The sequence below is a fragment of the Lolium rigidum genome, chromosome 6, assembly GCF_022539505.1.
Source record: "Lolium rigidum isolate FL_2022 chromosome 6, APGP_CSIRO_Lrig_0.1, whole genome shotgun sequence".
In the NCBI taxonomy this organism is placed as follows: domain Eukaryota; kingdom Viridiplantae; phylum Streptophyta; class Magnoliopsida; order Poales; family Poaceae; genus Lolium; species Lolium rigidum.
In genome coordinates, this window is record NC_061513.1 from 43,126,898 (window position 1) to 43,140,296 (window position 13,399).

Sequence of the window (13,399 nt, forward strand, 5' to 3'; positions counted from 1 at the left end):
TTTTCACGGGCTGGCGATCTTGAAAAAGGAAATATCACTTTGTGAAGTGGAAATGGATTTGTAAACCAAAACAGAAGGGTGGGTTAGGGATTAAAGACCTACTCAAATTCAACATCAGTTTGATGTGTAAATGGTGGTGGAAATTAGAGCATGACAATGGCCCCTGGCAGGATTTCATGAGAAAAAAATATCTCAAGGATAAAGGGATTTATTACACAAAAAGAAGACCTGGAGACTCTGCTTTGTGGGCTGATATGATGACTGTCAGAGATATTTATCTCTGTGGGAGAAGAATGAGAGTTGGGAATGGGCTCCTAACTAGTTTTTGGGGTGACTCTTGGTGCAGTATCAGTCCCTTGAAAGATATGTTTCCTGTTCTCTTTGATATTTGCAATGATCAGAAAGTTTCTGTGGCTGAAGCAGCTGCTCTGGGATGGAGATTCACTTATAGAAGATGGCTGACGCCAGATCTTATTATTCAGGAAGATGGAATCCTTCAGATTTTAAACCATGTAAGGTTGTCTGAAGAAAAAGACTCACCTCACTGGAAATGGTCAAAAAATGGTTCTTTTACAGTGAAATCTGTGTACAAACATCTGTGCAGTAATGGGAGAGACAGATCGTTTCGACACCTCTGGAAAAGTAAGATCCCTCTCAAAATCAAAGTCTGGCTTTGGATGATCTGGCATAATGCAATTGCCACCAAAGACAATCTGATCATTCGTAATGCGGTCAGGGAATTCAACCTGCCAGTTTTGCAACGATCATGAATCAATCAGCCATCTGTTCTTTGGGTGTTCAGCTGCCAAATTTGTCTGGAGCGCTGTCGCCACTGCTATCAACGCTCAAACTCGGCCTGGGAGTTTTTCCCAATTTTTCTGGTGGTTTCCACAGTTTGTCCCCGCGAGCCGAAACACCCAGATAGCTGGTTTGGCTGCTATCTCGTCGGGCAATTTGGAAGATTAGAAATAAAGCTTGCTTTGAGAATAAACTCATTAGTTCTCCTCTTGACTTGATCAGTTACGCTGTAGTTTTCATGAATTATTGGGCAGGGCTTCATGGGGAAAAAGATGCTGAAGACATTCGTGCTGGAGCTGATGGCCTCATGCGTTTGGTGACGGCTGGAGCTGGAACCTCAACTGCAGGAAGTGGTGGTCGTGCTGGTCTTCTTCGCTTGAATGACAAGATTCCAGAGGATGACGTTGACAAGAATGCCTCTTAAGGAAGATGAAGCTCTTTTGCTTTTGGATCATGAAGCAAAAAGTTGGAGAGAAGAATCAGGGGTTGGAGGAAGTTTGATCTTGTTGTGTTTGTCGATCCTCTCCTTTTGGTCTAGCTTGATACTCTTTTCTCCTTGCCTTTCTGGCTGGAGCTGGTCTGTAACTAATCTCCTGAACGTTAGCATTAGGCGGCGCCCCCCCCCTCACCCCCTTTTGTTTTTTTCGTTTTCCTGAACTCGTCTGTATTTTCGTTATCTCTGTGATAATGGAAATTCGATCCCCTTGGTGGATCGTGTGGAAAAAAAAAGACGGTTATGCAGAGGCACCGTATCCGGTGGCGATTGTAGTCCTCGACGACCTCGTCGTCATGTCTGCCTTCCTCTGGGCGGGAGCTGCGCTGTCTGCGCATCTTGTCAGCAAACAGTAACGGTGTGGTGTTCATCACGAGCGAGAGCAATGCAGAGACGCTGAAGGCGATGGTAGCATGCCTGGTGCTCCTGCAGAACGTGATAGGAACGAATCCTACCAGCATAGGGAAAATGATCCCAGATGCGGATCGCTTGAAGTACTGCAGGAGCTGCTTATCCACTGTCGTATACTGCGAGCGCTTCGTCAAATCTAGAGGCCCAGACTGCGGCTGCACAACATAAGGAATCAGCACATGCACGGGCGTATCCAAATTCCAAAAATGTAAAATCTGTCCAACCATATACTAGTTTGTCTCACCCTTTGTATATTACAAGTGCTAGAATGCACAATGCCTCATTGTTACGCTCTGAACTCCAAAATTAGTGATAGCTATAGCTTTACTCCCTCGTATTTTTTAATCTACTTCTCGAGTGTTATATTTTAGCTTTGTAATTAACGGAAATACACTTTTAAACTTGGAAATATATGCTCCTGCTACCAGAGAAAATATTTTAAAATATAAAAAATCTAAACAAAAATTTAGCTCATATATGTCAACATTATACGTGTGCACGCCAAGTTTCGTGGAAAACAGATATTTTTATATCCTATGTAAAAAAGATAAAGAAATATCTCATGAAAATATTTTTTGAAGTTTTTTTTTGTCTTTTTTGCACACGATAGAAAATGTCGATTTTCCGCGAAATGACTTTATGAGCACATAGTATGCTGTAACGTACACGTCTGTTTTTTATTTAGATTTTTTAAAATTTTAAACTACCTTTCAATGTCATTTTAAAAACCAGGAGCATATGCTCTCGGGTGTCGAAACGCCTCGTCCTGTAATTGATAACAACACAGAAAAGAGATGATCCTACTCTCTCTATTCGATGCCTTTGAGCCATGTTCATTTGTTTGGTGACCTAGGTTGCATCACTATGAAGCGTCCCAGTGATTGGTTGGATGCACACAAGCACCAATGGCTATGGCGACCCAAGGTATGGTGATTGGTTGCATGCAAGCAATGATTGTGGTCACATCTTCTCTCTATGGGTGACCTTACCATACTACAATATTACACACAAGCAAGGAAATAATGTAGCAGTTCATCAGTTCATCCATATCTACTACCGGTACTTAATTAAATCTAGTCCCTAATATGAATGGCATTTCATCACTTTAGTCCCTTAGCACTGCGGATAGCGGTTTATCAAAGGGTGTTCAAAGGGGGAGTTAAAAGGGGAACTTCATCAAACGGGAGGGGGTGGGGGTCAGACGGGGAGTTCATCGCAAAGGGATCAAAGGGGGAGTTCAACCTTCTTCTTCCGTCTTCTTCTTCCTCTTCTTAGATGGTACTGTGACCTCTCTCATCCCACATTGTGTTTTCCCACTTCATAATGTTGTTCTTCCAGGATTCAATATCGCGTTCCTCCACGCCAAGGTTAGTCTCAACTTCATCAGGCACAACCTCCTCTGTGATAAGCTCATCTAGACCCCAATTTAAGATCTAGTTGTGAATAATGCAAGAAGAAAGAGCCAGCTTAATTTAGGTCTCCTCAGTGTGGAATGGTTTATAGTGAAGGACCTTGAACCTATTCTTCATGACAGAAAATGTCCTTCAATGGTAACTCTAAGGCTAGAGTGCCTGAGATTGAACAATCCCATGGTAGTCTACGACTTGTTCCTAGCAATGAATTTGTTCAGATGGTAACTGTTTTTTTTGAAGGGTGATAATATCCTAGGTCAGCATGCATATCCAACATCTTGAAGATAGAACTTACCATCAAGGATGTTTAAACCATCCTATCTACACAAGATGTTAGCAAGAATGAGTGCATCATGAGTAGATCCTTTCTAACCAGCTAGCACATATGCGAACCTCAGATCAAAATCGACAGTTGCCAACACATTTTGGTTGGTGTAGTGTTTCCTTCCCATGTATGTTCAAAACTATGATTCCAACACTCTAGAAGTGACATGGGTACCATCAATAGTACCACCACAATCATTTCAAGACATGAACAGAAAGTCATGTTTGTGACCATAGTATTCCTTTGATGCAAAGAAAATAGAGAATTAGCGATCACCTTGAAATATGGCCATCATAATATTTTTATATCTTGGGAGGTGTGCAACCAGTTGGTGGATTGATCACGTCTTCTATGAGTTCTCCACATGCATACAAGACTTGTTTCAAATAGCGAGAAACAATCATCATTGATCTCCTAAATGTTCTATGGATCACTCTAAACATGTTGTTATGATCCATGCCATGAAGAAACATATAAACTTCCTGTTTCACAAATGTGTGGATGTTGTCTTCTAGCAATTCTCTCTCTGGACATTTTGACAGGTGCATATAATGGGGCTCTTCTTATCCGGATAGACTCTACATCTTTGGAGTTGTAGAGGTAGTTCAGATTTGTAATCCTCTACCAATTTCCTTGTAACACAAAACCATATATGATCAGAGGAAAGACATTAAGCATAACTGCTCGCTTATGAATTAGCAGGATACATCCCTGAATGACAACCTATGTTGTTGTCTGATGGATATATAAGCTCCAGTTGGTTAATCCAATCAAGTCGATCTAACATGAGCACCGGCTAAATTGACACTACACAATACTATCGAAATCGATCTACGGTGGGGGGGGAGATAGTAGAGGAGAAGAATGCGCTTTACCTCGTCCATGGTAGACATGGGAGACGAGCAGGGGTCAGAGAAGAAGGAGAAGAGCCCATTCCCTCGCTCGACATGGGGGTCGTGCATCCGGTGCCGAATATGAAGAAGACGAGTCCCTCCTTCCGACGATGGCGAGTGTCTAATCCCGAAGTACAAAGAATTAGGCGGTGGGCTAGATCCGCGTCCTCGCCACCATCGGTGTCGAAAAGGGAAAAGGGGGATTTTGTGTTAGGGAAAATGGGGGAGGTGGCCGAATGGAGGAGATTTACACAGATCTTTGCCGTGAAGCGAAGCTGGGATTTCACCGTCTCACGCCATCTCGTGCCGAGCTCCCGTGTGCACAACGTCTTTATTTTTCACACCGCTGGGTTGGCTCCGGAAAAGAACTGCCAAGTCAGCCGTTCCCACCAAACCTGGCCATGGAGCGCTTTGAGCCGTGTGCGAGCTATATCGCGGACCTCCCGACGTCACTCAATCACCGCTTTTGGCATCCAGCGGTCCTGTTTAGAGGCGATGCTAGCTACTAAACACAGCCAATATAACTCTAAAAAATATCAACACTGCAATGATGTATTATGTGGGTAAACGTCATAAAATTTTCATCCATAACATTCAGCGGGGTCTAGGAGGTTAAGTGGGACAAATAACTTAGGCGTGAAAGTGAGACATGTCTGTAGGTTGTGCAGGAAATACAAAAAATTGCGTGTCAAAAGGAAGTTATTCCTAAATGTAAACACGTAATAATTTTGCTGCATAAATTCCACTCCCTTGATTTTAAATAATTGAAATTTTAGGTCTATCTGAAGTCAAACTATTTTAGGTTCAACGACTTTCATTGAAAAATACACGAACTTTAGATACCAAGATAAGTTTCATCACGAGGAACAGAGGGGGAGTACTAGCTATGATCTACAAGTAGTTCATGTCATCATGCGTAAAGGGCAAAGGATCTCCCATGTCGAGCTACTATAATGCATAAAAGCTAATGAACCAAAGATCGTACTTGTTTCTCCGTCATCGCCTTGGCACTGAACAGCAGCTCCGGATTACGGCGATCCCGAGAGAGCCCCCAAACTTATGCCGCCTGCCTGCTTGGCGAAGGAGGCCCAAAAAGAGCTGATGGAGAATATGCATACAGACAAGAAGAATATATAGCATATGGATCAACCATACTGACCTTATCAGTTAAGCAGCTCCCAACTCGCACCTTCCGAAATGTCAGCTGTCGAGCCAACATCATGGAGAAACGGTCTGTTCAGACCTATCTTAGGACCTGCCATATTTATATACATGCTTGCACAGCTAGTAACGCCATCAGCCCACAAACTGATACATTTGTGTACATAGACATCCAGGTCTTCTTTCTCTCTCTGGTTCTCTCTCTTCCTCCCCCGTTGACGCGCCACTCCTACTCGCAAAAGCCATTCTTCTGTTTTGGGAAGTTGGAGGATTAAGAAACGGTCCTTGATTCCCAGATCCTAATAATTGAGTTGCACTCGTTAAATCATAAGAAATGGTCTCATATGATTCATGACAACGAACCGATGCTAAGCGGTACTAAGAGCGCAGAGCAGCACGTCCCACCACTTGACATCCACCTCGCATGTGCAAGCAATTTTTTGAAATTGTCAGCTTGCACAAGGTGCAAGCCCGAACGACAGTAAGTTAAGCCTCAACAAGTCAACAAAGTTAGGTGTTACGTGTTCTCTGACGGAGTGAGGGGCAAATTAAAGATGGTCTACACAAAAGAAAGCAAGCCCTGCTTTTTTTTTCGAGGGAAAGCGGCCCCAATCGATTTTTGGATTGAGGAGCCTCCTGATTTTATCGGAAGTGTAATGGCAGATGATGTAACACTTATTCCAAATTAATAAAGCTGCCATGAAAGCAAACCATGCTTAGCTTAACGAATCTGCATGGAATCCAAAATTTCTTGACCAAATAGGTTTTGCCGGTTCACCCTATTAATTTTACGGGCCCACTCAAATCCAAGCATGCCTTATATAAGCTGGCCCCAAATTTCACAACACTGCCAATAGGTTTGCCGGAAAGATGATCGACAATGAACAACTGTTTGTCAAGAAAACTTTTGTCAACCGACTCTCCTCCACGGCTCCACCATACAACATAAGCTAACTCACCTGATCTTCATAGTCATGGGCGGGGGATAAGAGTAACGGTGTCGTGAACTGGCCTAGGGTGCGCCGGTTTAATGATATGGCTGGGCTGGCTCTCATGGATCTACCGGGAAGCGGCATGGTTTACCTGGACAAATAATCAAGCCGCCCCGATTCGCTCGGTGCTCAACAGGGTGTTTGTTTCCCCCCGGGTGGGAGGCCCTCTTCCCCCTATGCTCGCTCTCGGCGATCACAAGAATTGGCTCCGATCATTGCCCGCTGATTTTTGACAATGGGGAGAAAGGGTCGAAGAAAACATCTCGGTTCTTTTTCCAAACTTGCTAAAGTAATATTGACCGTTGGAAGGAATTTCACGAGGGGTGAGACAATTCCTAAAGAGATAGGGTGCCAACTTGGGGAAAGAGAAAAGGGCTTTTAGAGAAAGCCTAATGTTGCAGGTAGCTCAACTGGACCGGTCTGCTGACGATGGGGGTTTAGATGAGGAGGGATGGGCCCTCAGATACCACCTAGACGAACAAATTATCCAACTTGATGCATTAGAAGAGGAGCCTCTAGCCAGTTGATGTCTTCGTTAATTCAAAGTCGGGCTCACTTCCCTTCCATCTAAAAAAAGGGATGCATGCACGACTTATTTCCACGCCTTCGCCAATGGGAGGAGAAGGAAATGCATGATTCCTAGACTGTTGACTGAGACAGGGTAGATCTCGATCCAGCGTGATCTGGTGGGGCAAATTTACGGCTTTTACCACGGGTTGATGGGGGCTAGGGGAGAGGAGAGGGTTTTCTCCCTCGTCCCCGATCTATGGGGGACGGAGCAACGGGTCTCAGATGAGGAGAACGGAGCATTTGCACTTTCCTTCACGCCCGAGGAGTTACACCAGGTGATGGGTGATATGAAGCCTGATTCGGCCCCAGGACCAGACGGGCTTCCGATGGTTTTCTTTAAAAGGTTCTGGGAGACCCTAAAGGGTCATATTCTGGGGATTCTAAATGACTTCGCCCTAGGGAGGGAGGACATTGCTAGGTTAAACTTTGGCATTCTCTCGCTTATTCTAAAAGTGAAAGGGGCGGATATGGTTAAACAATTTAGGCCAATTACTCTAATTAATATTATCTTTAAATTCGTTGCTAAAGAGTACGCTACTAGGCTGGCCCCGATAGCCCATAGGACAATTGACCGCAGCCGGTCAGCATTCATTAAAGGTTGATGCATGCACGAGGGAGTGCTAGCATTACATGAGATCGCTCACGAGTTGCGGGTGAAAAATCTCAAAGGGTTGCTTCTGAAACTTGATTTCAAGAAGGCGTACGATCGAGTGAACTAGAAGGGATTCTCGGCTGGCATTGTGCACCGTTTGATGCAGTTGATCTCTGGGGGTCAGACAACCATTAATATCAATGGGGAGGTTGGACCCTACTTTCAGAAAGTGAGGGGAGTGCGGCAAGGCGACCCACTCTCCTGTTTTGTTTGACTTCATGGTGGATGCTCTGGCCGCTATTCTGGCGAAAGCAAATGCGGCAGGGCACATCGAGAGGGCGGTGCCACATCTCATTCCGGGAGGCGTGACACACTTCAGTATGTGGATGACACTATGATCTTGATCGAGCCAGCTACTATGGGAGTAGCAAACCTCAAACTGATCCTACTTTGCTTCGAGAACATGTCGGGTCTCAAGATAAACCTTGCGAAAAGCGAAGTAGTTGTGACATGGGTCATGGAAGACGGATGGCAAGGTTAGAACTGACCAACTCGTGTCTCACGAGTTTGCCAATGGTTGCGATCGGACTCTACTTACTCCATGACGCGACGCATAGCGCCATGAATAAGTCGAGGCCTCGCTTCTTTTGGGAAGGAGTGGGTACCAAAAGAAAATACCATATGATGGATTGGGCCATTATTTGTAAGGCCAAAGCTGTTTGGGGTTTGGGGATCCTCAATACTAAACACATGAACATTGCCCTGATGCTGAAATGGGTGTGGAAATTCTATCAGGATGGTGAGGGCCTATGGCGGACCTTCTTAGAGCTAAGTACATGGGGGATTATGACTTGTTCTCCCCGTTGGTCCCAACGCGGGGATCCCAGTTTTGGAACTCCATTCAAAAGCTTAAGTGGTATTTCAAGCTGGGGACGAAACACCAGGTCCAGGACGGGAAAGAACGTACTTCTGGATGAACTGGTGGACAGGGATGGGCCCGCTCAAGGTGATCTTCCCACGGCTATTGGGGGCTTTCCGTAGGCTAGTATGGTTCACGTTTGCGGCCCAAAGCTGGACGTTGTGAAACATTAGAAATAAGCTAGCTATAGAAAGGGAAAGTGATCAATAACCCGGTTGATGCGATATTACAAATGTCCATGCATACGCAGAGATGGAGGGTTCTGGTTAGACCGACGGATAGGGGGGCTTCTGGGCGCACCAATGTTCGAGATTTGGAGGCTCCAGGCGCGGATGAGGGATGGGAGGATTGGGAGCTGAAGACAACACTACATTCTTGAAGTTGTGTGTGTTGTAATTCTGATGATCGGTGAAGCTCTGGTTTTCTGTTTAATGTTTTATGTATGACGGTATCGTATTGTGGTGGGTTTCAAACACGTTGTAAAACTTGATGTGTATGGTGGTTGGCTTTATTATATATAAAGCTGGATCGAGTGGCCTTATGTTTAAAAATAGTGAAATAAGAACCAATCTACACACAGTGCCATCTGATTCAAGTCAAAGCACATGTCCATGTATGTGGAGAAAGATATGTTTACGCAAGAAAAGAGGCAGAAAGATAATATCCTAACTAAATATGAAGTCGGTGGAAGGGTACATAATAAGCAACAATTTATGTTGTGAGCTCAAGTGCTCAACGAAGAATACAAATTATCCATGCATTATCTCAACGTGGACATACAAAACAACTGTATGCGGTTGCATGCCAGAAAATCAACTGGACATGCCTATGTTACAAAAACACTTGCAGCCTGAATATAACACAACCTAACTGCGAACCCGGGTACATATGCTCTCTTCCTGACTACCCATCACAGGATCTGATCTACGATGAAACATTGTCCATTCTAGACTTCATCAGGAGATGGCTCAACCCCAACAGTACTTCCTCCAGTACGATGAGACATTTTGTAACAGCTGAGAAATGATTTTGCATGATGTACATCGACGAAGTCGCAGGACAGATGTCGGCCGCTAGTCTTAATTCCCTTGATGGTCAAAATATTTACCTCGGTGTTTTCGGAAAAGCTGTAAAATCAATAAATTAAAAATGAACTTATCAGCCAATCTTAAAACCGCACAAAGATAGACAAGAAACAGCTAGCCAATCTCAAGCATCACTATTTTATTTAGTCAAGCAGGGAGAATGTGCTCGAATAATTGAATGCATGTGCGGGAAACCAAATCTGATCCCTGGGATGTACAAAACTTATTTCAAAATGTTAAAAAATTAAAGAATTTTTTTTATGTAGAGAGACATGTTCTATATGTGTGCACGTAAAGTTTCACATAGGACTGGTAATTTTTATGCCGTGTGTAAAAAGACAAAAAAATATCTCGAGCAATAGACTATTTTAGCACCAAAAATTTATCTTTTTTATAGACAAGGTAAAACTTCTCGGTTTTTGCTTAAACAACTTTATGAGCATGTAACATGTGCAGATATATATAGATGAGATTTTTTTGTATTTTTTTACATTTTTAAATACATTTAAAATGCATTTCAAATAAAGGAGCATATGCACCCGGGTGTAGAACGTCCATGCATATGTAGAAATATAACAGGGATGCTAACCTATGGTATTTGGTGTCCACCAGTTCAGATATCGTTGTTCTAAAATCCTTCTTCAATGCATTTTGTGCGTCGCAAGGTAACACACCTGAATAGAGCAATACGTAGGCATTTTTCTGCAATGGTCAACAAAGCAATGATCCGTGAGGGTGTACCAATGGTTAGAATAACAAGCTTTAAGAATGAACATGTTCATGTCAAAGAAAAAAAGAATGAACATGTTCAGTTCCAAATTTAAACTTTATTATAAAAACGGTATTTCATTTAAGATTCACCATGGGGGATTAAAAACTGAATGACCAAAGGAAATATATCCGTGTCAATAAACTTGTTTACATTGTGCAAAGAAAAACATTTCTTTACCTTCTTATGCTGAAAAATAACCTTGTGCATATCATTCCAGTCCACGCCAAACATCATATCTAGGATATAAAAATCCTTTAGCGATATAATAGCTACATAACAAAAGGATATAATTGTGAGCCAATTATTCTTGGAAATGAATCTTCTATATTATTTCAAGAAACGTACCGACATCTAATTGAAGTAATCTAGGGGCCTCTTTGGTAACCTGGATCCGATTCCTTCCCCACTGTGTCAGGGGGGGAGAAACGTTATGCGCGTTCCATACGAGCCATGGGCTAGAAAAGGCTCATCATTTGGTGGTCTATGTTGCATCAGTTGGTACATAAGTACCATTTTGTTCGGTTGGTCCTATGCTGTTTTTAGCCTCACATGTATGGTAAGATAGTGATCTTATCTCACCCATGGAAAGCATCGCCACACCGGTGATCACGAAGCCAGACACCACCATGGCACCACCGTTCACGCCGGTCACAAGCATCACGACGTTGCCGTACACCACCATGACACCTCCATCCATGCCTCTCACAAACATCACCATGTCGCCAAACACCACCATGGCACCACCGATCACATCGGTGTGACAAGCATCACCACGTCGCCGACCACCATCATGACACCGTCGTTCATGCCGGTCACAAGCATCACCATGTCGCTGAACACCACCATGGCACCGCTGGACACAAGCCTCACCACGTCGCCGACCACGAAGACGGATATCACCTTTGCACCACCGTTCACGCTGGTCAAAGCACCACGTCGTCGACCATGAAGCCTGACGGCATGTCACCCTCCATGAAGCCTGACGCCATGCCACCACGACGACGAGGATGGCAATCACCGTGGATTATCACCTCTCATTTCTCACCTATCATCAGCACGTCCCCGTCCATGAAGATGACAACTGAGAAGTTCAGCAAGAGTGGTCCAAAATATACTCACACGAGTCATTTATCTATCTGTATATGTCCACCGAAACAAAAAACTTTCAACACGAGAGTCATGTGGAATGATGATGTGAACCTACTCAAAGGAAATTTCAAACAGTCGAGTGTGTGCGACGAATTTGGCAAAATTCTCTCAAAACTTTATACACGAAATTGACGACTTACGATTTATGAAACTCGAAACTGGTTGTCGAAATTGATTCATATTATCGACACACATCTTTTTCATGTACATCTTATTTTGATTCGGAGTATGGTTATGTTGATTTGAAGAGAGGGTGTGGACTTAAATAGGAAGAGCGAGCATAACCCAGTCCACATGCAGAAGTTGCATCGATAGAGTGAACGAGTGAAGAGAATGGGACATGCCCGGTAGAAATGCTCGATTTGGGCATTCCACGAGGGTCCGTTCTGGGGTGCTTTGAGAACTGGTTGGGACACAACGCGGAGGCATTCCGGGCAACCAAACGAACCAAAATTTGTTGGCTCGATCCGAACCAAGGGGCCTCTGGGTTACCAAACGGGCCCTAGAAGACCCATCGCTGCCCACATACGAAAGTAATAATCTTGCTCACTTCCTTCTTTATATAAAGAATAAAATTCTCTAAGGGCCAGAAAAAATTACTTCCATCATGTGTTGAGACTTATATATGTTGCCATCTTAAATTGATGATAGATTCCGCCTTACATCTTTTATTTTTTTCTCAAGTGCCAACTGAAAGAGCAAGGTCTCTCTATATGTGTTTTGTGTATTTGATTACAACACTCGAATATATTTCACCGTGTGCATAGTTGCTTTGAAGATTTGCAGGTGCATGGTGTTCTCGTTGAATACCTCAAGATCGAAAGAGTCAAGACTGTAGTTGATAGGTTTTCTGATTTTGTGTGTGTGTCGCGAGTCGACGTGGTTGGAGAGGTAAAGAGAAGAATCTGGTTCCAACAAACCTAGTAGTACCGGTGTTGAGAGCGGTAGTACCACTACCGCCTTCAGCACCTAGTACACGTCAGCCTGGAACCTCGCTGCGGTACTACCGCTCTCTTTCACTGGCGAAACATGGTAGTATCGGTCTGGTACCATATAAGCTAAAATGTGTGGCACTGCCACCTTGGTACCGCAATGGTACCGAGCTGAAGTCCAGGGCTCACACAACAAATGTCGGTACCTTGGTGGTACCGACACCGGTAGTACCGGTTGAGTCCCACGTGTCCCTTCACTGAAGGGTTGTGTTTACCAAAGGCGGTAGTACCGCTCCCCAAAGCGGTAGTACCGGTTGAGCGGAACCAGAACATAACGGTTGGATTCGTGGACCCCTATAAAAGGGGGTCTTCTTCCGAGCTCGTTTTAGATCTTCTCTCTTCTCTCTCCTCCATGGTTGCTGAGCTCAAATCTTGGGGATCCCCTCCACATCCATCCAATCAAGCCCAAACTTTAAGGAGTGGTGGAGGAGGTCCCGATCTATACTTCCATCGAGAAAGATTTCTCCAATCCCTCATAATCCTTTGTGGATCTTGTAGCTAGGGTTCCTCTTGTGGGACCTCTTGGAGATGAGCTCCTATGGAGGCTAGCTTGGAGTTGTGCTAGCCTCATACAGTGTTGCGAGCCTTCGGTGTTGTGGAGCTCGTCCCAACCTTGTGTGAAGGAATAGGCGCCTCAACCGGCCTTGTTAGTGGAGAAGTGGAAACTCCTTTGTGGGGTTTACTCGAGGAAGAAGGTGAAGCCTGTGTGGATGTTGGACCATAGTGGTCCACACCTCATCAACGCAGATGTACTCCCTTTTGTGGGAGGAACTGCGGTGAAACAAATCCCCTCATCTTCGCCTCCGTCCGGTTGTTTCAATCCCTCATACTTGTT

At 44.2% G+C, this 13,399-nt stretch overlaps 1 protein-coding gene across 1 annotated transcript; it reads right to left on the minus strand.

Moving 5' to 3' along the window:
* Positions 1-9,486: 9,486 nt before the first annotated feature.
* LOC124661465 lies at positions 9,487-10,687 on the minus strand. The gene is made up of 3 exons (XM_047199321.1): positions 10,601-10,687; positions 10,241-10,353; positions 9,487-9,693 (listed from the first exon to the last, which is right to left on the minus strand). Exons 1-3 carry the CDS (start codon positions 10,655-10,657, stop codon positions 9,513-9,515), a joined length of 351 nt encoding a protein of 116 aa, XP_047055277.1. The 5' UTR covers positions 10,658-10,687; the 3' UTR covers positions 9,487-9,512.
* Positions 10,688-13,399: the final 2,712 nt, after the last annotated feature.

Excerpts from the sequence above, each read along its gene's own strand:
- LOC124661465 (XM_047199321.1), bottom strand. The coding sequence starts at position 10,657 with ATGATGTTTGGCGTGGACTGGAATGATATGCACAAGGTTATTTTTCAG. Across the intron at positions 10,354-10,600 it reads TTATTTTTCAGCATAAGAAG|AAAAATGCCTACGTATTGCT; the intron begins GTAAAGAAATGT and ends TGACCATTGCAG. Across the intron at positions 9,694-10,240 it reads GTGGACACCAAATACCATAG|CTTTTCCGAAAACACCGAGG; the intron begins GTTAGCATCCCT and ends TTGATTTTACAG.